Here is a 24,516-nt window from a genome sequence, read left to right as displayed (position 1 = left end):
TGAGGAAATATAAGTGCTGGCCATCAGGGCTGGAAGGGGGGCAGAGCTTTGGTAACCATATACCACTGTGCCTATCATTTATTTGTCTGACAAATTATTATTTTAATTTCTCTATTGCTGCGTTGAATATTTCATTCCAGCTAAGTGTTAACCACAAGCAGGGTGCTACAGTTGAGCCCCTGAAATGGGCTCAAAACAGGTCAGGGAACCCCCAGAGCAGCACACTGGTAAGCTAAAATGCTTGCACTGACAGAACAATCTCCTTACAGCTACAATGAATTTCTCCCAGAGTGATTTGGGGAGATAATAACAGCTGACTATAGATGCAAGCTTATTGTTCAAATTGGACAGAAGCATAGCAAAGACTGCTTGAAGCTCACTCAATCTTTGACACAATATGACCTACATGCTGCTACACTGTGAAGCCCAACCTGCCTGCAGGGGCTGGGTTTCCTATCAAATTACTGTATTTTTCGCTCCATGGGATACTCTTTTTCCCTCTTAAAAACTAAGGGGGAAAGTCTGTGCGTCCTATGGAGCGAATGCAGGGGGGGAGGCAGGCAGGAAAAGCCCCCAAGAGCCGCACACAAGCTTTGAGTGGCTCTTGCGGGCTTTTCCCCAGGAGGGAGAAGGGACCACCGCTCCCCAACCTGTTCTGGGGGCTGGGGTCAGGGGAAGCTCGGGCTTCCCCTGCCCCAGCCCCGCAGCTAAAAAGGAGAAGCCTGAAGCCCTCTGGGGGGGTTTCAGGCAGCTATCCTGAAGCCTGAAGCACCCGGAGCACAGTGCGAACTGCCGCTGTGCTTCGTGGGCTCCAGGCAGCTATCCGCAAGCCTTTGGAGAGCAGCGGGAGTTCTCGCTGCGCTTAGAAGGCTTGCGGATAGCCGCCTGGAGAGCGGGAGGGGTCGGTGCACACCGATCCCTCTTTCTTTCCAGGCTTTGCTTCGCTGGAGAGGCGCTGCACAGTTTTCCCTCTCTGCGCAGCGCCCCTTCAGTAAAGCAGGAGGAGCAATGGAAGGGGCTCTGTTTCTCCTGCCGCTTCGCTGAAGGGGCGCTGAGCAGAGAGGGGGAGAATTTTTCCCCCCTGTTCTCCCCCTCCTATGGTCCGGTGTGTCCTATAGAGCGAAAAATATGGTAAGCCTGAGGGGCAACTCTAATATCCTTTCACTTCCTTTGTTTCTGGCTTAAATAACCAGTCTAAAGGGAGTGGCAAGAACACTTTTATTGTGTTTGCACTGTGATGATGCATCAGGTGGAAGACAGATGCATGTAGCTACAGCTGAGGAGGATGAACAGTTCCACCCCAAAGTAATATTATGCCCTTCCCAGAATATTGCTTTTGATGGGGAACACATAGAATGTCTCATAAGAGATGTATTGTTTTAGTAAATCTTTGTCTGGTCTTGGATTTTCTTTCACAATCCTTGGTAGATTTTCAACTGATTTTAGTAAGAACATGTTGCTGCTCCTTCCATGTTTGCACTCTGGAGTCATTCATGCGGAGGTTGTGATCTCCTAGTCAGCAACTAATATTCTCAGAAAACCACTTAGAGAGGAGAATGAGGGATGGAGAGCCACCCTATCAAAATCCTGTTCTCTAAAACCTATTGTCAGCAAGCAGTATTGTCCCAGATGTTTCACTCTTAGCCTTTATTACCTTTACTGGACATTGGGAGAAGGACACAAAGGCCAAGGAGACAGAAACCTTTGGGGGTTCCAGTTGCAACTAGACGTTTCGTTTTGGTGACTGTAATCTTGGTTTAAGGAGCTACTTGATGCCTAGCTGGTATATCCAAGTTTCTAACACTGGTGTTTCTCCCAAGGGGCATCCCCCAACAAGTTAGATTGTTTTGCAAAAGTTTATGTCCTGAAATGCCCTGGAGAGCTGGGAAAAAGTCAATATATTTCACATCTGGCAACCAGTTCTTTGACTTGAATAGTGATGCAACTTCCCCTTGATTCTCTGCTGCTGCTGCTGCTGCTGCTGCTGCTGCTGCTGCTGCTGCTGCTTCTTCCTCCTCCTCTTTTTCAGCGATCACTCATAGCTGAGTAAGATTGTATTCCATAAACACAGTTTCTACTAGAAATTCCCTGCTGTGCTCCTTCCTGCTGTAGACCAGGTAGGAAAGAAATCAGAGGCTGGCTTCACATTACATGTGAACCAAGCAAACCATGAGAGGAAGGTACAGTTTGGAGAAGGAAGGAAAATGTTCTCTGTGTCCCACCTTCTCTGCAAAAAAGGTTGTGGGAACTTGTGCATTTAGAAACCATTCACCAGTGGAAGGGCTGAAAGGTTCTGTTGAGGTGGTGGGGAAATTCACTTCGTAGAAAAATGAACAACCTACAGATGGTGTTGTTGGCAGTTCAGGTAATTGCAATACAACTCAAGCTATGGTCTCTTATGAGGAAAGCGATTTGGAGGGGATGCCAGATCAGGCAGAGGAAATAAGAAACACGTCTCTTCTTCCCCAGTGAATCAAAATGATGAAAGACGGGGAGAATCTAAGGGGGAGGAAAAGGAACCGCAAGGAAGGCAATAATTTTGGACTGTGACTTGGCTGAGATTGCTGAAACTCTTTAAAAGAACTTTGTAAGAGCTTTTATATAGAAATTGGAGAAATATCTGTTTGGATTACTAGAAGGACATTAGAAGAGTCATATTGGCTGTCTGGATGACCAAGAATTTAAAGCTGGACTTGGGGGGGGGATTTGGGAAAAGTTACATCCTGCAGGGGGGGGGGACTGATTTAGAGTGCACATGTTAAACACTTTGAACAGGGGTCGGCTCAAGGAGGAGGAGGTTAAGGCAACAATGATAAGATGGGCACAGGATATTGGACCTCCAATAATGATGGCCGAATGGGAAGATCTTTGGAGAACAAATATGAAATTTACTGCATGTTATAACGTCAAAGAAAATATGTTAAAGATACAACACAGATGGTAACTGACCCCCTCAAGACTATCTAAGATGTATAAAAATTTAGCGAATATTTGTTGGAGGTGTGGTGAGAGTAATGGCAATATGTATCACATGTCAACATGTAGGAAGATCAAAGTGTTATGGGGTTTAATTTATGAGGAATTTTAAAAATGTTTGGAATTACCTTTTAAAAAAGACCCAAGGCATTTCTGTTCAGCATTGTTGGCAGGGACATCTTGAATACCTTTAGAGAGGTATTCTTATATGCAGTGGCTGCAGCTCGGACTTTGGTGGCAAAGGGGTGGAAGGAAGAAGTCGTCCCGACAATAACGGACTGGCAATATAAGCTACAAGAATTTGCTGAGATGGCGCAGTTGACAAATAGCCTAAGAGGCAATTCAAATCAAAAATTTATGGAAAAATGGGATAGAGTAGCTCCAAATTTTAATCCAAATGTAGAAGGTATTCACAATACAGTCACTGAATGCTTTTAATGTTGGAAGAATTGACCGCTGATGCCTCACAGTCTCGCAGCTTCGTATCATCAAAGTAAGCGTTTTGTACGATGCATCACAGCTATGACCCCCTCACTCTCGGAGCTCAAAAACAGAGCTTGCCGGGAGGGGGGAGCCTGATTTTTGACACCTGCTGGATCCCACGTCCTCAAAATGCTCGATTTGAGGTTTTTCTTGGGGGCGGCTCGTGGGCCAGCCAAACGGCCACTTCCAGCCCATCGGCCTTAGGTTGCTGACTCCTCACTTTTGAATAATTGTTGTTTCAGATAATTGTCAGATAGGGGAGTAGGAGTTCTTTTCATCTATTTTTCTATTCTTTTTGTTATTTTTCCTCTTTTTATATAATTGTGTTTTGTAAGGATCATAAGCATTCTGTTTTATATTTTCTTTCTCTTTATTCTTTTTTGATATTGCTTTTTATTATCTTTTTATAAACGTGTTTGGATTTTAGTGCTCAATTTGTTAAAACCTTCAGAATTATAATTATGTAAATAGAAACCAACCCCCAGCTGAGCCCCATGGTGTGTAAAGCTTTTGGGTCAGGAACTCAATATACTTCTGAGTCAATGAGGCATTGCACCTTTCTGTGTACCATGTTTTCTTTCGTTCTTACAGTGCTTTTTTATGAATTTTGCAGATGGTGTATATTTGTGATGGTTTATCTAAAGTAAAACTTCGTAACTGCTTTGCATTGCAACACTGCATCTGTATGTACAGTGGTGCCCCGCAAGACGAACACCTCACAAGACGAAAAACCCGCTAGACGAAAGGGTTTTCCGTTTTGGAGGCGCTTCGCAAAACGAATTTCCCTATGGGCTTGCTTCGCAAGAAGAAAGCCCATAGGGAAATCTCCGGGGACCTCTTTTAAATGCTAGCAGTGGGGAGCAAAACCTTTTTCCCCCCTCCGGCCTTCAGAAGAGGTCCAGGAAGGCCGGCGGGGGCCGAAAGGCTTTGCTCCCCACCACCAGCATTTTAAAAGCAGTCCGGGATAGCAGGGAAGTGCTTCCTGCTATCCCGGATGGCTTTTGAAGGCAGGCGGGGGGAGCAAAGACGTTTGCCCCCCGCCCGCCTTCAGAAGAGGTCCTGCTCCCCCCCCGCCTGCCTTCAAAAGCCGTCCGGAGGCTTTTAAATCGCCCCGGGACAGTCCCGGGGCGATTTAAAAGCCTCCAGATGGCTTTTGAAGGCAGGCAGGGGCGACAAAGACTTTTGCCCCCCGCCCGCCTTCGGAAGAGGTCGGGGGACAGACTGTCCCCGGACCTGGTCTGAAGGCGGTTTCCATAGGAATGCATTAATTGATTTTTAATGCATTCCTATGGGAAACCGTGCTTCGCAAGACGAAAAACTCGCAGGACGAAAAGACTTGCGGAACAGATTAATTTCGTCTTGCGAGGCACCACTGTACATTGCAGATGTATGTACCTAGAAGTTTAATTATTTTGATTTTAATGTGTACACTTTCTGTTGTTTCAGCTATGTCCAAAATTTTTGCACACAAACTCTACCAGTCACACCTGGCCTTTCAGTGCTGCAGCTGAACTTATAGGTATGTGAACAACATTGTATTTTTGCATGCTAAGCCATACTTGTTTTATGTATTACACGGGAGCAGTTTTTTCTAACTGGTTGTTACATCTTTAACAAACTAAAGCTGCTATCCATTACCACTTACCTGGGAGCAAACTCCATAAAACTCAATGGGGATTACTTCTGAGTAGGTTGTGCTGTAAGACCCTAATAAAAAGCTTTGGCTGGTGGTCCAGCTACGCCCCTATCTGGACAGGGATAGCCTAACTACTGTTGTCTATGCTCTGGTAACCTCAAGGTTACTTACATTACTGCAATGCGTAGGAGGGCTGCCTCTGAAGATGCTTCAGAAACTACAGCTAGTGCAGAATTCAGAGACCAGGTTGGACTGCCTCTTTCCATATGAATCTATCCAGACGCTGAGATCGTCTTCTGAGGCCCTTCTTCGTGTGCCTCCCCCTTGAGAGGTCCGGAGGGTGGCAACGTGAGAACGGGCCTTCTCTGCAGTGTCTCCTCGTCTGTGGAATGCTCTCCCCAGGGAAGTTCGCTTGGCGCCTTCATTATACACCTTTAGGCACCAGGCAAAAGCATTCTTTTTTAACCAGGCCTTTGGTTGATTTGATTGACATCCTGTGCCTTTTAAAAATGTGGGGGGTTTTTTGCCGGGGGGGCATTATTGTGAGGGCATTATTGTTGTTTTATTTTGTGGTTTTATATTTTGATTTTATTCTGTGAACCGCCCTGAGACCTCCAGGTATAGGGTGGTATATAAATTCAATAAATAATAATAAAAGACAGAAATAAATAATATTGTCCTGCCTGTGGACTTCCCCCTAGGCATTTGGTTGACCACTGTGAGAAATGAGGTGCTGGACTAGATAAGACCTCTGGTCTGATCCAGCAGGGTGGTTCTGTTTTTATTATTGAAGATTACTCTTGTTCTTAATTTTTGCACCACTCTTTATTCTCAGATAATGCCTACGATCCTGATGTGAATGCAAAACAGATGTGGATTGACAAAACTGTTATAAATGAGAACACATGCTTAACATTTATGGACAATGGAAATGGTATGAATGCAGACAAGTTGCATAAGATGTTGAGGTGGGTAAAGTTTTAGTGGTGTGTGCAGTCTCTGGCTTTTGATTGCATGCTCGTAAAAGTATAATGTAAGAAAGTTGCATTTTTAGGACACCAAATTTATTGTTGTGGAGAAATATTAACTGTACTTCAGTTTAGACAACATAAATGATTCACAATTATATGATTATGTGCCCATGAAAAACTAATACCAGCGCTTCTGTATGGTCTAAAGTGTATTTTACAATGAGACAGGTGCAAATGCAGTGGCCTTTATCCAGGGTGCTCTTTGGGTAAGTAGAAATGCCATGTATATGTGCTGCTGACTATCTGTGTTGGTCTGTTTCCTCAATCTGCTGGAGCTATAACTCAGCAAGGGTTTGAGACCCATCGGCTACCATCACCTGGTTTAACTGGCAAGTCAAAGCTGTTACCACGGTGTGGTCGCTTTCACATGCTGACAGCTTGTAGGAACCACAGGTGAGAGCCAAAAGCAGGGTGGGAACCCAAAGGTGAGCAAACTACCCTAGAAAGAGCACAGTGTGTCCCCCACCCCACCCCTAACACCCAATACAATCTGGTAGATTGTCTACATCACAAGTAACGTGCACTAGCAGATACCATTTTTTTCTGCATCATGATTATCACAATGTATTTCTCAAAATATGAATTAGCCAGGAATAAAGTGTTACATTATGTTTGAAGCTGAAAGAAGAATACTGTTTAGGAACAGCAGCTGGTTTATTTTAACTCCACTACAGATTTGGGTAGTTGAAACCGCTGATTTAAATCAAATCTCATAAGCAGCATGGCACTATGATAAGCACTTCCTCCTCTTCCATCTTTTCAAACTCATGTGTTTCAGCTTTGGCTTCAGCGACAAAGTTGCATTGAACGGCCGTGTTCCAGTTGGATTGTATGGAAATGGATTTAAATCAGGATCGATGCGCCTTGGGAAAGATGCAATTGTTTTCACCAAGAATGGAGAAATCATGAGCGTGGGCATGTTGTCACAAACCTTCTTGGAAGTTACGAAGGCAGAACATGTAGTTGTTCCCATTATAACATTCAACAAGAAACATATCCTTTCGATGATTTTGAAGCCCAAGTGATAGATTGTATCTGGGATATCTGTTTTTCAAGATGATCTCTTATTCCAGCATTACTTCTTATATACAGTGGTGCCTCGCAAGACGAAATTAATTCGTTCCGCAAGTTTTTTCGTCTTGCGAGTTTTTCGTCTTGCGAAGCACGGTTTCCCATAGGAATGCATTAAAAATCAATTAATGTGTTCCTATGGAAACCGCCTTCAGACCAGGTCCGGGACAGTCTGTCCCCCGACCTCTTCTGAAGGCTGAGGGGGGGGGACAAGGGCTTTTCTTCCCACCCCCAGCATTTTAAAAAACCCCGGGACAGCATTTTAAAATGCTGGCGGGCGGCAGCGAACGGTTCGCTGCCGCCCGCCAGCATTTAAAAATCGCCCCGGGACAGCGGAGGACTTCTCCGCTGTCCCGGGGCGATTTAAAAGCCCCCGGGAAGGCAGGCAGGGGGGGACAAAGACTTTTGCCCCCCGCCAGCCTTCAGAAGAGGTCCTGGACCTCTTCTGAAGGCTGGCGGGGGGCGAAAGTCTTTGCTCCCCTCCGCCTGCCTTCAAAAGCCGTCCGCTCTTAAAAGCCCCCGGGAAGGCAGGCAGGGGGGACAAAGACCTTTGTCCAGGACCTCTTCTGAAGGCTGGCGGTGGGCAAAAGTCTTTGCTCCCCCGTGCCTGCCTTCCCGGGAGAGCGGACAGCTTTTGAAGGCAGGCGGAGGGGAGCAAAGACTTTCCGCTCTCCCGGGAAGGCAGGCACGGGGGAGCAAAGACTTTTGCCCCCCGCCCGCCTTCAGAAGAGGTCCTGGACCTCTTTGCTCCCCCCGCCTGCCTTCAAAAGCCGTCCAGGATAGCGGGAAGCGCTTCCCTGCTCTCCCGGACTGCTTTTAAAATGCTGGCGGTGGGGAGCAAAGCCTTTCGGCCCCCGACGGCCTTCCTGGACCTCTTCTGAAGGCCGGAGGGGGGGAAAAGGTTTTGCTCCCCACCGCCAGCATTTAAAAGAGGTTCCTAGAGATTTCCCTATGGGCTTTCTTCTTGCGAAGCAAGCCCATAGGGAAATTCGTCTTGCGAAGTGCCTCAAAAAACGGAAAACCCTTTCGTCTTGCGGGTTTTTCGTCTTGCGAGGCGTTCGTCTTGCGGGGCACCACTGTACTGGGCAGTAGTTGTATACCAGTACTGTATTCCAATAGAATTTAAGTCTCTTACCACAGAAGCTTGGCTTGGGGTCTATGCTAATGTCTCCTCGGTGCTAGATGAATAGCTATTTCTATTCTCAGACTTTTAACTCTTGAAGAGATTAATGTTAACTAGTTTTATGTTACTAGGCTTTATTTTTTGCTCTATGATTTTATTGTTCTACCTCTAAACGTATATATCACAGGTGGCAAACTGGATCTGACCTTATCCTAATCCACCACCACTCACTGCACGCCAGCTTTGACAGGTGGACCTGATCACCCACCATAATGATGTCAGGTGATTTACACCTATCACAGTCCAACAATCACTGCAGCCTCTTCTAAAGACACATGCTTATATATAATAAAACAGAACTCAGAAGTGCAGTCAAACCATGGTTCCTGAACAGCTTAGTTGCCAAACAAATTGGCTCCCAAATGCCACAAACCCAGAAGTAAGTGTTTTGGTTTGTGAACGTTTTTCAGAAGCCGAACATCCGACGCTGCTTCTGCACTCAATTGGAAGCCACATCTTGGTTTTTGAATGGTTTTGGGAGTCAAAAGGAATCTTGGAACAGTTTAAGATCGAGAACCTAGATACCACTATAGAAAAAAGTGTCCCACCCCTCCAAAAAGAGAGAGGCCAATGATGATTTAGCATGCTCAGTTTCCACCGGCTGCTCAGTGGCTGTTGTGGGAGATGGAATGGAATGGAGTATGCTAAGGAGAGCATAGCTGGCTGTAAAATCAACAGGGCACTCCTCGCTGCAACATTTTGTTGCAGGTCTCTTTAGTATTTTTTATTGTAAGCTGCCAGGGGGAAACTACATTGAAGGGCAGCATATAAATTTATGACATAAAATTGTAAGGTTGAAAGGAAGTAAACGGCAGCAGCAGAAAATGAGAGTTTTTTCCTAGGCTGGAACTAGAAAAGTACAGTCATACCTTGGGTTGTGAACGTGATTTGTCCGGGAGGCACGTTCGCAACCCACAGCGTTCACAGCCTGAAGCGCCGTGTCTGCATACTAGTGTGATTCGATTCTGCACATGCGTGTGATGTTATTTTGCACTTCTGCACATGTGCAAGCACCGAAACCCAGAAGTAACCTGTTCGAGTAATTCTGGGTTCGGCACGGTCAGTAACCCGAAAACGCACAACCTGCAGCTTTGTAGCCCGAGGTATGACTGTATTCTACAGTTTTCCTGATTTGGATATTAAATAGGAGCATGCAGTATGAAAGGCAGGTTAAAAGACTAAGCTGACAATAGATGTGTTCCATTTAATTATATGCATTATGGTTTGTAACAACATAATTACACATAACCAATTACCATAGGATCACAGTTTTAAATATTTCATTGAGGTTGTATATAGTCTCTTGTAGAGCTAGGGACCTCTGGAGGGTCTGGTGGTGAGCCAAGATTTCCAGACTACTTCAGGAACATGGTAATGTTAAAGTTGCCGTGTGGTCACAGACTTAAGATGACCAGCTGTTAATTTGGTTGAAACAGTAAAATAGTTATGGGGTGGACTTTTAAGTGGCAGCCGCACAATAAATGCTCATCAGTTTATTCATTCAGGAGAGATTTAGATGGAAAAGGCTATAAGCTATCTGAGCAAGGTTTAACAGTTCTTAAATATGCCAACTCCTTAATATAATATACGGGAATTAATGAAACGTGAGAAATCAGCAGCCAGCTTGAAGGCTATCCTGGAACATTCTCTGTTTCCTACTGAAGAGGAGCTGCTTGCAGAGCTTGATGCTATTATAGGGAAAAAAGGAACAAGAATAATTATTTGGAACCTTCGAAGGTGAGAGAAAATCCATTGTTAATAGTTGAGCTGGTAATGCAGCATTGATGTGTGCTAATTTGATATAGTTGCACAAAATTGGTAAACAAAGCATTATATGTTACTGCTTTATTGTTTATATTTCTTTTAGGACTCATTATATTTACTTCACCCCATCTACCTTACTTCAAATTCTAATGTTAATCATGGATGAATCAAGCAATCTGGGATGAACTCCCATGAAAAATGTTTCCCAAGAATCACTTGACACAGGTCCCTCTGAGTCTTGGGGGAAGTTTCACCATTTGCTTTTAGCGTAGTAAAGTGAACATGGAAATTAACTTTGCTTCAGACATCTAAAATACATTCCCTTGAAACAAATTTTATAATTGCAGACCATGAAAGGGCCACTTTTTACATTATATTTCTCCCAAATTGCAGGTATATTGTGAATAGGGAAATGGGTCTCTCTAGTGATAAATGTGCACAACTTCTCTACCGTGCATGCTGTTTTCACCAGCAGAAATTAAAGCTTTCCTTTCCATATTTTCATTCACCATGGGACCAGAGAGCTATGTATTCTTCCCATGATAAAGGGGAAATCGTTTAGGATCATTTCCAGCTATTGCCACTTTTCAAGGAGTATCTAACAATGCTGAAATCTAAGGAACAGTAGGCTTTGCATTTCCCCTGTTTCCTAAGATATCAGAGTATGAGACGTGTCCCTCAAGCAATATAAAGCATAAGGCAAATTCAATATTTTATTTTTAACAATTAAAAATTTCAACAATACAATGGAGGAGGAAAAAGCAGAATGAATGAAATAATATTCGCAAAGTGAAATTCAACACTATTTAGTGAAAGAAAAACTGGCCATATTCCTACAGAATAGAAGCCAAGGATAAAGGGTAGCATGCTTTACCAACCTTATATACGTAGTTGGAATAGTTGGAAGATGCTAAATAGTCTCCCATTTCATTGCTGGCAACTGAATATCCCAGAATGCAAATGGTTAAAGGACAAACACCCAGGTTTCTCCCATAGCATTCTTGGCATATGCAAGTATACAGCGCTAAAAGGTTTTGTCCATTATGCTATTTCTCCTTGCTGTCAAGTCAGTTGACTGTTTTGGCCATACCTTTCAGAGGACAAAGACTTAAGTTAACAGAGATTTAGTTCCAATTTGATTTCAGGATAATTAATATTCTATCAACACCCAATAGACAGAGTTCTCAGTTGTTTATGAGAGGCATAAAATAAGCATATAAAATAACAAATGGGGCTCTCTGCTAAGTTGACTAGCCTGATCTGCTTTCGTCAGGAAACTCTGTAGAGTCAAAATGACCGCTCCCCACATTAAATGGGGGGCGTCATTTGCGTGGTCGTGGGCAGCCCCTGGACCCTATGCGGCACCATTAGCACAGGCTTGGCTTTGTCTCCCCCCAGGTAGGATACCTGGAGGTCTCCGCCTACCTCAATCAGTTGCCCAATCCCGTCTGGGGAAGTGCTGCCAAGGTGATCAGGCCAGGTAGGGGGAGGGACTACCTGCCCACACAATAGAGGGAGGATCTTACCTGGGAATCGTCAGTTGGCTTCAGAAATACAAAAATACAGAAACGTATTTTATGTTTTTAAGATGGCTATAGCATTGCTAACAGAGTCCAGATGCTATGGTTGAATTTCCCTGTCTAGTTAGAAGTACGTACTGGTAGTTAAAATGTAGCAGCATACCCCAAATCAGGGAGAGATAATGATGTACCCTCCAGAAATGTTAAGCTACAACTTCAGAGAAATGTTTAATAATACTTTAAATGGTGCTGATTACTGAGGGCTGCTATTGCTGTATTTATATATAGTATTGTTTAAATTCAAGTTTCTTTAAATGTCCTTCCACAGAGAGAAAAACGAACAAACAGAATTTGATTTCGATACAGATAAATACGATATTAGGATTCCTGCTGATTTAGATGAAGTAACAGGGAGAAGAGGGTATAAAAAACAAGAGAGACAAGATCAGATTGTTCCTGAAAGTGATTATTCATTACGGGTAATGCTTACTATTCATTTTTTTCCTATTGGTTGTAATGTTATTCTCCACTATGTCTGTACGTGGTATTATATACAGAATCATCACAGCTGTTCTTTTCGCATTGGACCCTAAAAAAAAAAAAAAATCACTGTTAAAATATGCTTATCTTAAAAGTTCGGGGTCGGGGGGTTCACGTCGGGGTCACCAGATGTTGGGTTGAAATAAACGACAGACGAATGACAAGTGTCATATGGGAGGCATCTCCCGAGCATGTCTTGCGGAGTCCCTTTTATTGAATATTACAGCCTTGCTACATATGTGCTTATTGCTGATTGGTTAACACAAATGCAATGCAAAGGTTGCATATAAGCATTAATCATCAATAGATTAAAGGTTGGGAAAGGGAACACAGAATTGGACAGGCATGAAAACCTCCTTATTAAACTATTACTCGTGATTGATATAGCAAGACTTAAAAGAACATAACTATCACATTCCGTAGATGTGGTCAACCATGCATTAAGAACAGGTCAGGGTACGATGTTTCATGAACTCAATGTGAACTGAACATTCTAGGGTGGGTGAAGAAGGAATGCTTCAGCTTAGAACGGTTTGCCAAAGTCATGTGCAGAAGCAAAACTTCCCATCATTCATTTATTCCATTTCATTAAGTTATAAGACTTCTAGCCAAAGATGATGAAATGAAATTGCACTGTGCAAATGGGCATTCTTCCTGGCTGAAATAGTCTACAAATATACGGTGATGGACTCTCTCTGATGCTGGTGGTTTTGCAGAAGGGGGACTGAATAATTTTCTCTTTAACATTCAGCAGACACCTTACTAATCACTGTATCTGCCAGTGTCTCGCTGTTCTGTACCACACATGCAGAATCCAGTGCTTAACATGTATAATCTGGACACATGTTGAAAGTGCCATGTGAGTTCTGATTGCTTACTTAATATCATTTGACTTAAATTTGCAAAATTTGGATAGAACTCCAATTTACATATTTTACAAGCTGTATGCTGAAAACTTGTTACTTGTTTTCTTTTAAATTGCAAAATGTACGAAAAATTAACCATGTACTTTCCTTTCCTTTTCAGGCTTACTGCAGTATCTTATATTTAAAACCAAGGATGCAAATAATTATAAGAGGACAGAAAGTACAAACGCAACTAGTCTCCAAAAGCCTTGCTCACATAGAGCGAGATGTTTACAGGCCGAAGTTTCTGGCTGTATCCTTTATTACTGTGGGCTGCTGCAGACTGACCAAGAACGGCTGGCCTAGTACACGTGAAACCTTTGACTCTTCTCTTCCCTTCTCTCCCCACTTGGTTCCACTATCAGCTCAGATTTTAAGCATGATTTTAAGCAAGAAGCTTTGCTGTAATTTGTGATATGTTGCAGAAACATTCCCATTTAGGCTTGCCTGCTATTGCTTCATAGGTGAAAAAAATCCAAGGTTTTTTGTACATGCATATCTCTCTTCTTTAGAAAGACCCAATAGTAGTGTATCACCTCCTCACTCTCGTTGCTTTGGCAGTGGCTATGGTATACAGCATAGTAACATGAATTTGGGGGAGGATTATTCAAAAAGCAAAGGATTACCACTTACCGGTAGCTCTAATAGTGCCTTCTATACAGTTGTCCTGAGGTGATATATCGTAAAAACCAGCAACGATAATTTCCAATCTAACCTACAGAATGGGGCACAGAACTGGAAAGGCTAGAGGCGAGTCCATCAACAAAAGTAGTGGGACTGGTGGAATTTGCGTGACCAAGAGTCCTATGTTAGTGGCAGCCAGCAAAGGAAAGCAGTTGCTAAATAGTTGCAGTTCTTTTTTTAAAAAAATGGTTATGGTCACTGGTTAGAATGTTAAAGTTTGCTAGTCAGTGAACAAAATTATAATCATCCCTTTTTACAGTTCATATGCATATGCATAAGCTCAGTTGTTCCAGAACTGTATTGAAGAATACAAGCAACTGATCCATAGGATAGAATATTAAGTTTTAAATGAAATAAATTGGTCTTAGGTTTGTCACCAACTTTAGGATTGGAGCAGTGTTATGCAAGCATAGTTTTTTATTCCTAAATTTCGTTTTACTCCATTTGGCTAAACTCGCTGGCTTTGGATCCATTTAGTAAGTAAGATAATCAATACAATATCAGAAATTGCTACTGTTCTTAAAACAGGAAAAAAAGTTGTTAAGATATTTCTTCACAAATTATAATTCCCTTTATTAAAGGTTTTAACTAACTAACTTTCCTTTAATTTGTAGTTTAATTTGAAAGTTCTGAGTTTTCTCCGGTGTAATCATGGAGTTTTTTTCCCCAGAGAAAAACCTATCTATTTTCAAATACAATATATTTATTTTACTATATACAAAATGATTATTATATGTTGTACTGTAGCTTGTATTAATGGTTAATACTCTTTCACATTCTTGCGGCCTATCTTTTTAGACAGCTCTGTTTAGAATGAACATTCAGTATGAAGAGAACCATATTTTGATATTTTCCCTAACTTACACAAATAAGCCCAAAACTGTAAGAATTACTTTTGGATTCAACTGTCGAAATAAAGACCACTATGGAATGATGATGTACCACAGAAACAGACTAATCAAGGCTTATGAAAGAGTAGGCTACCAGCAAAAGGTGAGAAGTTCATATAGCAATAGTTCATCTTTCCACACTTTAATTGAAACTTGTTATAGTTAGTCTTGTTGATGTAAAGTTCCATTTTTGTATATTTTCAAAGCGCGGTGGACTGAATTTAAGGCACTGCCATTTAAATGAGCATTTTAAATTATCCATTGGTATGTTAACGTATTTAATAAACACGGATGTATAGAAATTGATCGGCTCAATCTATACATTAAAATATTTAAATTTATGACTAAACAGAGTGATTACTCTACTCCATGTTCTGTTTCACTTCTGCTCCTTTCTTTGTACTGCCTAATTCTTGCCTTGCCCCAGTCTCACCCCCATCCAAGAAACACAAAGTAGCTAACTGCCCCCAATCTTTTGCAAACGGCAAAAAGGGGCAGTCTTTTAACTCAGTGTGTTCGACATAGAGCCATTGTTTCAGGAGTTCTGTTTACACCTGCATGTAGGTTTAACATGTAGGTTTAACATGCTTATAGTCAGATTAATTTTAAGATAGCTATTCTTTAAATTACTATTTTAAAAAAATATATATGGGAGAAACCCCCCCCCCCCAATATTTAAAACATTATAAAAAATGGTTTCTACACCAACAAAAATCTGTCTTTTAATCAAAACGGTTTTCTGCAAATTTTTGAAAATCCTTGTCATTCTCTGAGAAGCAAGTTGTAAACATTCAATGACATCACAGCAGCTCATTTAGTAAAGTCTTACATTCTGCGGGCAGCCAAGGGTTGTTTTTGACATCTAAAACACAAGGCTGAGAATTCTTTGTGCAGTCAAGTGTTAACATTTCATCCTTCTTTACTGCACATTTTTCTTTCTAGCCATCCCCCCCCCCCTCTGCAAGTAACTGTTGTTGTTATTATTTATTGAATTGATATACTGCCCTATACCCGCAGGTCACAGGATACAATTACAATATAAAAATGCAAAATACATAATCAAAGTGAAAACAAGAACAACCTAATAACAGCCCCCCCCCCAAAAATAACTACTGTCACTGAAAGCACTGTGATGCTTAAACTGACAGAACTGTATATGTATCCACTGTGTTCTGATTAACTGTTTGATGTTGAATGTTGCCATTCCCAACTTTGACTAATAAGTCTGAGCATTCTGAAGCCAATCTACCCCAATACAGTACCTAGCTCCAAATTCTAAGTCGTTTCTCAACCTCCCACTTACTTTTAAGTAGAAATTCTAAAGGGGGTAGCAGAGGCTTGCTTAGAAGTTAAAACAATAAACTTCATTTTCAAGAAGTTCTTTATCCAAGCAATTGAACTTGGAATAATCCCTGTTCTGGCATCTTTTGTGATGGAACTTGTATGCTTGTATAAATCTTTGTTTAAAATACTGGAAATTTGTGTTCTTGGTGAAAACGTTGGTATATCTTCCTTGTCTATATGCTTCCCCCACCCCACCACCACCCCTTTGCAGGCAAACAACATGGGAGTAGGTGTAGTTGGGATTATCGAATGCAACTTCCTAAAGCCAACCCATAACAAACAAGATTTTGATTATACTAATGAATACAGGTAAGAACGTATTCCAGGATCCTCTTTTCACAGTAGCCAAACAGCTAAATAGCACTTGTGATTCCAAGGAAACTGGTATTGAGATGCTTACTTCCTTTGAGATACTAGGGATAGAACCACCACCATTGCGGCTAGTAGCAATTGGTCGCCTTATATTCCATGAATAGCTCTAAACTCATCCCAGTGGGTGGCCATAGCTAAATTCCCAGTCTGCACTAGACCATGGCTTAGCAGTACATTTCTAAACAAGCCATGAGCTGGCTTGTTAAACTAACCAATAAACCAGAGTTTGTTTCCAATCTGTATTGGGAATCACTTTGAGATACCTTATGGCAGGCTTCCTCAAACTCGGCCCTCCAGATGTTTTGAGACTACAATTCCCATCATCCCTGACCACTGGTCCTGCTAGCTAAGGATCATGGGAGTTGTAGGCCAAGAACATCTGGAGGGCCGAGTTTAAGGAAGCCTGCCTTATGGGAAGGTTTTCATACAATAAGTAATAATAATAACAACAGCAGCAACGATCACCACCAGAGTTTCAGGTCCATATGTAATGACAAGTTAATGGTCAAACTAAGCTCTGCTGTCACTTAAGTTCTCCTGGCTATGTGAGTCAAGCACATGAGCCCTAAGGCTTGTGGAAGTCCCTTCTGCTCATACATACAGAGCTGCTCTCCCAACAGTGGTGTCATTACCACTTTACCTACCCTACCTCCCTGGGTAGAGAAATAGTAGGGTGCTGTTCAGGCACACTGTCTCTGTAGCATTCACTCTGCAGTTAGGAGCACTAGAGCCGTCTCATTGTATCACACAGCTTGCCTATAACTCACCCTTTGGCTTCATTTCTTGTTTTTAGCATTATTTACACAAATATATCCTAAAGGGGGGAATTTAAAAGCATTTTTAAAATAAGCAATTCACTGCTTTCCCCTTATCTCTACCATTAGTAGACATGCCTGGAATCTGAACCAAATGCAGAATCCTACTGTAACTTGTTAGGAGTTCAAGATTTGGATGGAATAAATAGATTATGCGTTAGCACATTTCTAGTATGTTTTCCTTAAATGCGTAAGTGATATTTCTGCTCATTGTTCTTTCCCAGTAGTACTTGCTTTCTGTAGCAACTGTCAATGTATGTTTCATATTATGCAGAATGTGTTTTGTTGAGGCACAACTTTGTATTTCTTGCTTATTAGGCGTACAATGCAAGCGCTTGGTGAGAAGCTAAATGATTACTGGAATGAGATGCAAGCAAAGAAACTGGATTATCCTCAAGAAGAGATGGTTGAAGATTCCCAGTAAGTTTTTCTAAAAACATAAAACTCAGTCATAATCTGTGCTTGGTTTAAATTATATTTGCTTAGTTTTAATGCCACTTACACTCCGTTACAGGAATCGCCCTGATCAAACCTGGGTTCAGTGTGATTCATGTCTAAAATGGAGGAAGCTTCCAGATGGAATGGATAAATTGCCAGAGAAGTGGTATTGTTCATACAACCCTGATCCTCAGTTCAGGTAAAATAGGGAGAAATTCGGCAATTCGTTTTTTCTCAGATTGCATTTGCTAGCTGGATTAAAAATATATATATTCCTTTCTTAAAATTAGAAATTGCAATGTGGATGAAGAACCTGAAGATGATGATTTATTAATTCCATATGAGAAAAAGTTTAAGAAAAGGTGAGCATTAAATAAAAACAGGAAGTTGAAATGTTGGCTTTTTTATGTGTTCCATCAAACAGTTTTGAAGACAGGCACTAGGAAGTTTATTCTGTAGAGTTTTAAATGGGTAATATGCTTCCTTCTAGCAAACCCATTATGTTTTGAATACGTTTTTGTTATTTGTTTAAGTCAAGAAATCCACAAAAGAATTCACTAATCCAAAACATACCTTCATTTGGCAATACCAAAGTGAACTTTGTCCTTTTCACTAATGGTTGTTTGCTCTCACCATTAGAAGTTACAGTGAGCTACATAGAATCATAGAATTGTGGAGTTGGAAGGGACCTTGAGGGTCATCTAGTCCAGCCCCCTACAATGCAGGAATGCTGCCCACAGCTGTCCCTTGATGGGCTCAAACCACCAGCAGCCAAACACACTAACCCATTTCAATACTGGAGGGCTATAACATAAGTTATTGATGCAAAAGGTCATGTAAAACAACAACTTAATATCAGAAAGCATATATATACTGAGCATAAACCATGATACTTTTTCTTCTCAATGCAGAGACAGGGAGAAATTAAAGAAAAGGATGGAGCTTAGCCAGCAGGTATGTGACTGATTATCTTGACATGTTTACTTCGTTGTTTGTGGAAGCAATGCTAAATTACTTGCAAGTTTTCCTATACTGTACCAGGTTCATTTTTTGCATGAAAAGCAGCAAAGGATACTTTCGCTTCTTCCTCCATTTTTGTGTGTCTTGAATATACATTTTCTCCAGGTCAGAATTTAGCCAAGGATATAAACTTTCCTAGGGGTGAAGGCAGGATTATGATCAGTGTACCATGGATTGACAGTTGGCACTTGCCGCTTTACCAACTGCAGAAAGAGTAGTGTAATAGTTGAGGAGGCAATTCACTATTTCCTGGCTCCACTGCTGGATACAAATGCAGCTGTCATCAATCTCCATATCTTCTCCACTCTGAGGATGCTGAATAATCGTAACACTTGAACCATGGAAAGAGGTTACAGCAGTGGAAGATGATTGATTGTGGTCAATGCCATCTAGATTGGTGGCCAGCACTGCCTTCTGTGGGAGAGAGCTTTGTAGTTTAACTATGTGCTGCGTGTAAAAAAAAAGTACAGTGGTACCTCGGGTTAAGTACTTAATTCTTTCCAGAGGTCCATTCCTAACCTGAAACTGTTCTTAACCTGAAGCGCCACTTTAGCTAATGGGGCCTCCTGCTGCCGCGCCGCCAGAGCATGATTTCTGTTCTCATCCTGAAGCAAAGTACTTAACCCGAGGTACTATTTCTGGGTTAGTGGAGTCTGTAACCTGAAGCGTATGTAACCTGAAGCGTATGTAACCCGAGGTACCACTGCACTTCCTTTTATGTGTCCTGAATCTTCCTGTTTCTGTGCGTAAGTATATTTGATGACTGTTTACATATTCTCATTCAATCTAATTTACTCGGTAGTCAAATTTCGAGGTAGAGCGATATGGCTAAAACCTGTAACTGAGCTGCCAAGGCTTTTCCTGCAGCCCATCCAGCCATATATGTTGTCATTTTGTGGTGACTACAGAGAGTTCAAGGAAAAAGTCGCAGTGGTGGAAGTGAATGTTTTCTTCTCTAATTGTAATGACATAATGCCGTTTCTACAGATTTATAACGAAATGTATTTACAAACAACGGCTGCCTTGTCCAGTGCACCTCCATTATTGAGTGAAACTATTCCAATGTTTCATGCAGAAGCTTCAAACGTGTCACTTACGAGACCTCAAAACAAATCAAACAGCACGTCAGTATCTTCTCCTCATTCTGATCCTGAAAATAGGTCAGTAAATAAAATGCAAGAATATTTTCACCTACTTTCCCCATTTGCTTGTGCTGGTTTTTGAAATTAACATTTTCTGGAGCTTAGCCTTTAAGGGAAAAAACTGGTAATATGATTTCTGTTACTTTGCTTTTGTTTCTTTAGCCTTAAACGAAAACTTTCTAATGCTGATGAACCACTACCTTTTAAGATCACAAAAGTGACTAGCCAAGCATTTGAGAAAAAGAAGCAAGATGATGATGATGTTATCATTTTGGAAGAGAACAGTACTCCAAAACCTGACACTCTGGAATGTGACATCACAATAGTAAAAGTTGAAGGTGGGGCTGATGTTGATTTCAGTAATATTGAGGGAGAAATTTCTATGAACAGAGATGCTTGTTCAGAAACAAATGGTTCAAAAGGAACTGCAGCAACACAAACTGAAACAGAGGAACTTGTAGTAAAAAAGGAAGAAGCTGAGGGCAATGCAGATAATCAGCTGTCCAGATCAGAACATGAAATAACACTTACAGAACATCTTCGTGTTTCGGAGGCTGATATTGTGAATGCAGACATTAAGATAAATGAATTAAGCCTTCAACTGCTTTCATCCAACAGTGAAAAAGAAAAATATCAACAGCAATGTGATACATTGGTTAAAGAATTAACACTGTTAAAGCAAAAACTAATGGATACAAATGGCAAGCATGTGCAAAAGGGAATATGTCCTCAGTCCACAGAAACAAAAAGTATAATATCAGATGCAGAACTCAAAAAAGTTAAAGAAAAAAGTAAAGAAGAGATATTCATTCTGTATGAACAGGCATTGAAAGACATGAGAACACTGAAACAACAGTGTGATACTCTGCAGAACTTAAAATCTGAATGTAGTAAATGTAAAAACATTGAGAATAAAAGTGAAGCAGATGACATGGCTGTGCAACTGGGTGATGTTTTCAGACAGCTGGACAATTGCAGCGTTGAAAGAGACCAATATAAAAATGAGGTAAGTTTCATAATTCAGTACATAGAAAGGCTGGGTTGATATTTACATTTACTTGTTTTGGGTTTCAGTCTCACACTTAACCTTAAATCCATTACCTTAACTTAATTTTAATGGAATGTATATAAAAGGGTCTTTCAGAGCATGCATTTCCTACAGAATTCAAGGGCCTTTGAAATCAGTGAGACTTAAATAAAAAAAAGTTATTTGGAACTGAGAAATTAGCCAGTGAGAACATCCTTGACTTGAGGTAGCCAGATTTGGTGGAAAGAGAAGACCTACTATAGAAAAATAGTGTTTAGTTCAGATTTGTGCAAACCAAAATATTGTAAGTAAATCAGACGTATCAGGCTTCCGGAAAACATTTACAAACCGGAACACTCACTTCTGGGTTTGCGGCATTCGGGAGCAGATTTGTTCGGCAGCCAAGCCATTCAGGAACCAAGGTACTACTGTATACTGTAACAAGTATTTCACTTTTGTTTTTCATTTTCAAAAATGCAGGTATATAAAGCTTTGATTTACTTTCAGATTGAACTACTGGAAATGGAAAAAACTCAGCTGGGCTTTCAATGTGAGCAGCTGAAAGCAGAACTTGCAGAGTTAAAAACTAATGGAGAAAGGTATATATTCCTACTAAGAAGCCCGATTTGTGCATGAAAAAGCATGGAAAGGCTCTAAACTTACACTTTCATCTATTTTCAAACCTACCTTCAGGAAACCTTTGCACATGAATGTCTACCAAGAATCCATATTGCAGAGAATTCCTAAGCATGAAGCATACACTCAGTTCAAGCAGGGCATTTACCAGGTTTTGGGTCTCGTCACCCACCTTGCCATGTCAGTGAAGACTGCAACCTAGAACACACCCAACATTCTCATGTTGCTGTGCAATGCTGAGGAATAAGATAATTGTGAGGAAGCTCTTTTACTTTTCTTCTCTTTGAGGAACTGATGGCAATCTTCTTAGACAGGACTAGCCCTCGTGGTGCCATCCAGATGTTGTTGGACTCCCATCAGCCATGGCCACCATAGCCAGTGGTCAAAGATGATGAGAACATTTGGGGCAGGGATGTGCATTGGCTATCCCTGTTCTAAGGAAACTCAGGCATCTCCATAATGCTGTTTATACAGTGATGCCTTGGTTTACAGCCATAATCCGTTCTGGAGGTCCAGTTGTAAACCAAAACAGGTTGTAACCCAAGGCGCGCTTTCGCCAATGGGGCATCCAAAACAAATGGGTTGTAATCCCCCCAAAATGGGTTGTAATCCAAAAAAAGGGACACACACTTCAGGGTTTGACGTGGTTGTAATCCAAAATGGTTGTAATCCAAAACGGTTGCAAAACAAGGTACCACTGTATCGTGCTACACCATCCAAACCACTGATCTAAACAACCGAATTCATTGCACCCAAATACTACATGCCACATAAACCACTTAAAGGTTTTGATGGTGAAGCATGATATTAATCCTACTTTTGAATGAATGAATGTCCTAGTGTAGCATGTGATTGCTGGTGCAATCATATGAACCTTTTATTGTTGTTTGTAGCTGTAGCAAGTATGTAGGAAAATGATCTATACAATACCAAAAACAGTTTTACATAAATACTGTTTACTATTTCTGGTGAAACTTATTTTCAGACATTTTCTATGTTAAATAAATAAAATTAATAGACAAGGTGAGCTACAATATAACATCTCTATTCTATGTAACATTTCAATTTAATTGGTTTAAAGTGTCATTTAATGTATTCTTTAAAACAATGTATGTCAAATTTGTAACAGACTATAAAATAGTGATAGAAATGGGAAAGGAATGAATGAACAGTTAAGCAAATGATGATTTAAAGCATGGGTAGGCAAACTAAGGCCTGGAGGCCGGATCCGGCCCAGTCGCCTTCTAAATCCAGCCCATGGACGGTCCAGGAATCAGCGTGTTTTTACATGAGTAGAATGTGTCCCTTTATTTAAAATGCATCTCTGGGTTATTTGTGGGGCATAGGAATTTGTTCATTCCCCCCCCCAAAAAAAATACAGTCCGCCCCCCCCCCCAAGGTTTGAGGGACAATGGACCGGCCCCCTGCTGAAAAAGTTTGCTGACCCCTGATTTAAAGTGCTGAACTTATCTTCACCATACCTGTAATTTTAACTGATGTTCTCAATCTTCTCTTTCTTAGCGTGAAGCTGCGATCCCTGCGAGTTAACGTGGGACAGTTACTAGGAACAATAATGCCTGAACTTAATGTGCAGCAAATCAATCCTGACATTGGCATAGTTGATGAAATTCTAGGGCAAGTTCTGGAGCAATTGCGTGAAAGCACTACTTAATTTTGTTCCCCCTGCAATCTCAACATACCTTATTGTCACGTTTCCAGCCTGTAAAGACTGTTCATTTTAGTTCCATACTACACATGAAAACTGGTCTGGTTTCCTTTTAGGCCTCTGCCTCAAAGGGGCTGCTTTTTATTGGAACTGCAGCTTCCGGGGTGGGGGTGGGGGTGACATTTTCCTTCCATACTGTGGTTTGTGACAAAAATCACCCTTCCCCTGCAACAGCTATTAGCCCCAGAAGGTAAGCTACTGGCAAGTAGCATTTCCCCCCAAATTACTAGTATTTTATAGAGGCCTGTGAGTATTTCTAAACTTTGATACATGATTATGTATTATAAGCTGATTAAAAGTATTGTAAAACAAATGTTATGTCACAGTATGTTTCTAAAACAAATATCAACTCACGTTCTTAATTTTGATAAAGTTGTCAAAAATTACTATAGATATTATGTACCTTTTTCATTTTCTTGAAAGCAACATTTTTCCAATGAGTGGTTATTGATATTTCAACCTTATAGTGTATATGCTAGTTAAGGGTATTGCAAACAAATTCTTTCAAATTATATTGTTTTGTTTAATTAAAAGATAACAGTTTTTCAAAATATGGCCACATAGTTCTAAGGAGCAATTTTTACATACTTTTTTCTTTAATTATGTATTTGTTTTTCATTATTCTCTGATGTATTGTACAGTCTGGGTTGAAAAAAATGTGACTCTATGGAGAATATTATTTAAATTTATACTGTACATTAATACTTTGAAGAAAAGTGAATAAATGTAAATAATTTTTTTATTTCCATGAAGTTAATCAAAAGATGTATATTTTGGACTAAATGGGGGGGGGCACATCATGGTGTTCTGACTGACAAGAAGAATTCTGTATCTGGGCAAATGGTTCCCTATTAAAAAAAACTGCCTTTTTTGTTTCTTTCTAATTATGAGCATTTACAGCACAGTCCTAATCATGCCTACTCATTGGTAAGCCCTACTAAATTCATTGGGCCTTACTCCCACATAAGTACTTAAAATTGTGTACTTGTTTCTCAGCTTAGCAAACTAAATACTTATCTCCATAATCCAGCAAGTTAACTTGAGGTGCAATCCAGTAATTTGTATTTAACTGTCAGGACTTGTGGCTTCACCTCATGGGATAGCAGACCCTCGCACCTTGTCAAGAACTTATGATGAAACTCAATTGATATTTCAACAGCATTCTGTCTATAGTTTGTAGGGCTAGTCCTGAGGAACTCCTGTTCTCTTAGGCATGTGGAGCAGTTCAATTCACATTAATTTTAGCCTTCCAGCCGAACTACATGTGGATACCTGGGTGTTTGGACTGATGACAAATTCACATCCAATTCCTT

The 24,516-nt window shown here is 40.9% G+C and overlaps 1 protein-coding gene across 2 annotated transcripts in view; it reads left to right on the top strand.

The window, feature by feature from the left end:
* Nucleotides 1-23,951, top strand: part of MORC3 (MORC family CW-type zinc finger 3) — a 29,277-nt gene extending 5,326 nt beyond the window's left edge. The window contains exons 2-17 of one of the 2 annotated variants that reach the window (XM_083735083.1): nucleotides 4,906-4,978; nucleotides 5,931-6,063; nucleotides 6,905-7,119; nucleotides 9,970-10,117; nucleotides 11,993-12,143; nucleotides 13,231-13,362; nucleotides 14,667-14,786; nucleotides 16,239-16,336; nucleotides 17,533-17,634; nucleotides 17,729-17,851; nucleotides 17,943-18,014; nucleotides 18,564-18,606; nucleotides 19,660-19,832; nucleotides 19,977-20,820; nucleotides 21,349-21,440; nucleotides 22,999-23,951. In XM_083735083.1, the coding sequence (XP_083591209.1) occupies nucleotides 4,906-4,978; nucleotides 5,931-6,063; nucleotides 6,905-7,119; nucleotides 9,970-10,117; nucleotides 11,993-12,143; nucleotides 13,231-13,362; nucleotides 14,667-14,786; nucleotides 16,239-16,336; nucleotides 17,533-17,634; nucleotides 17,729-17,851; nucleotides 17,943-18,014; nucleotides 18,564-18,606; nucleotides 19,660-19,832; nucleotides 19,977-20,820; nucleotides 21,349-21,440; nucleotides 22,999-23,149 (2,670 nt within the window). In that variant the 3' untranslated portion in view covers nucleotides 23,150-23,951. Of the gene's footprint in view, nucleotides 1-4,905; nucleotides 4,979-5,930; nucleotides 6,064-6,904; nucleotides 7,221-8,286; nucleotides 10,118-11,992; nucleotides 12,144-13,230; nucleotides 13,363-14,666; nucleotides 14,787-16,238; nucleotides 16,337-17,532; nucleotides 17,635-17,728; nucleotides 17,852-17,942; nucleotides 18,015-18,563; nucleotides 18,607-19,659; nucleotides 19,833-19,976; nucleotides 20,821-21,348; nucleotides 21,441-22,998 lie in introns of both variants that reach the window. The other variant, XM_083735084.1, reaches the window with a different exon arrangement.
* Nucleotides 23,952-24,516: the final 565 nt, after the last annotated feature.

This window comes from Podarcis gaigeae, assembly GCF_964106915.1.
Source record: "Podarcis gaigeae genome assembly, chromosome: 4".
NCBI lineage: Eukaryota > Metazoa > Chordata > Lepidosauria > Squamata > Lacertidae > Podarcis > Podarcis gaigeae.
This window is presented reverse-complemented; position numbering and strand designations above follow the sequence as displayed.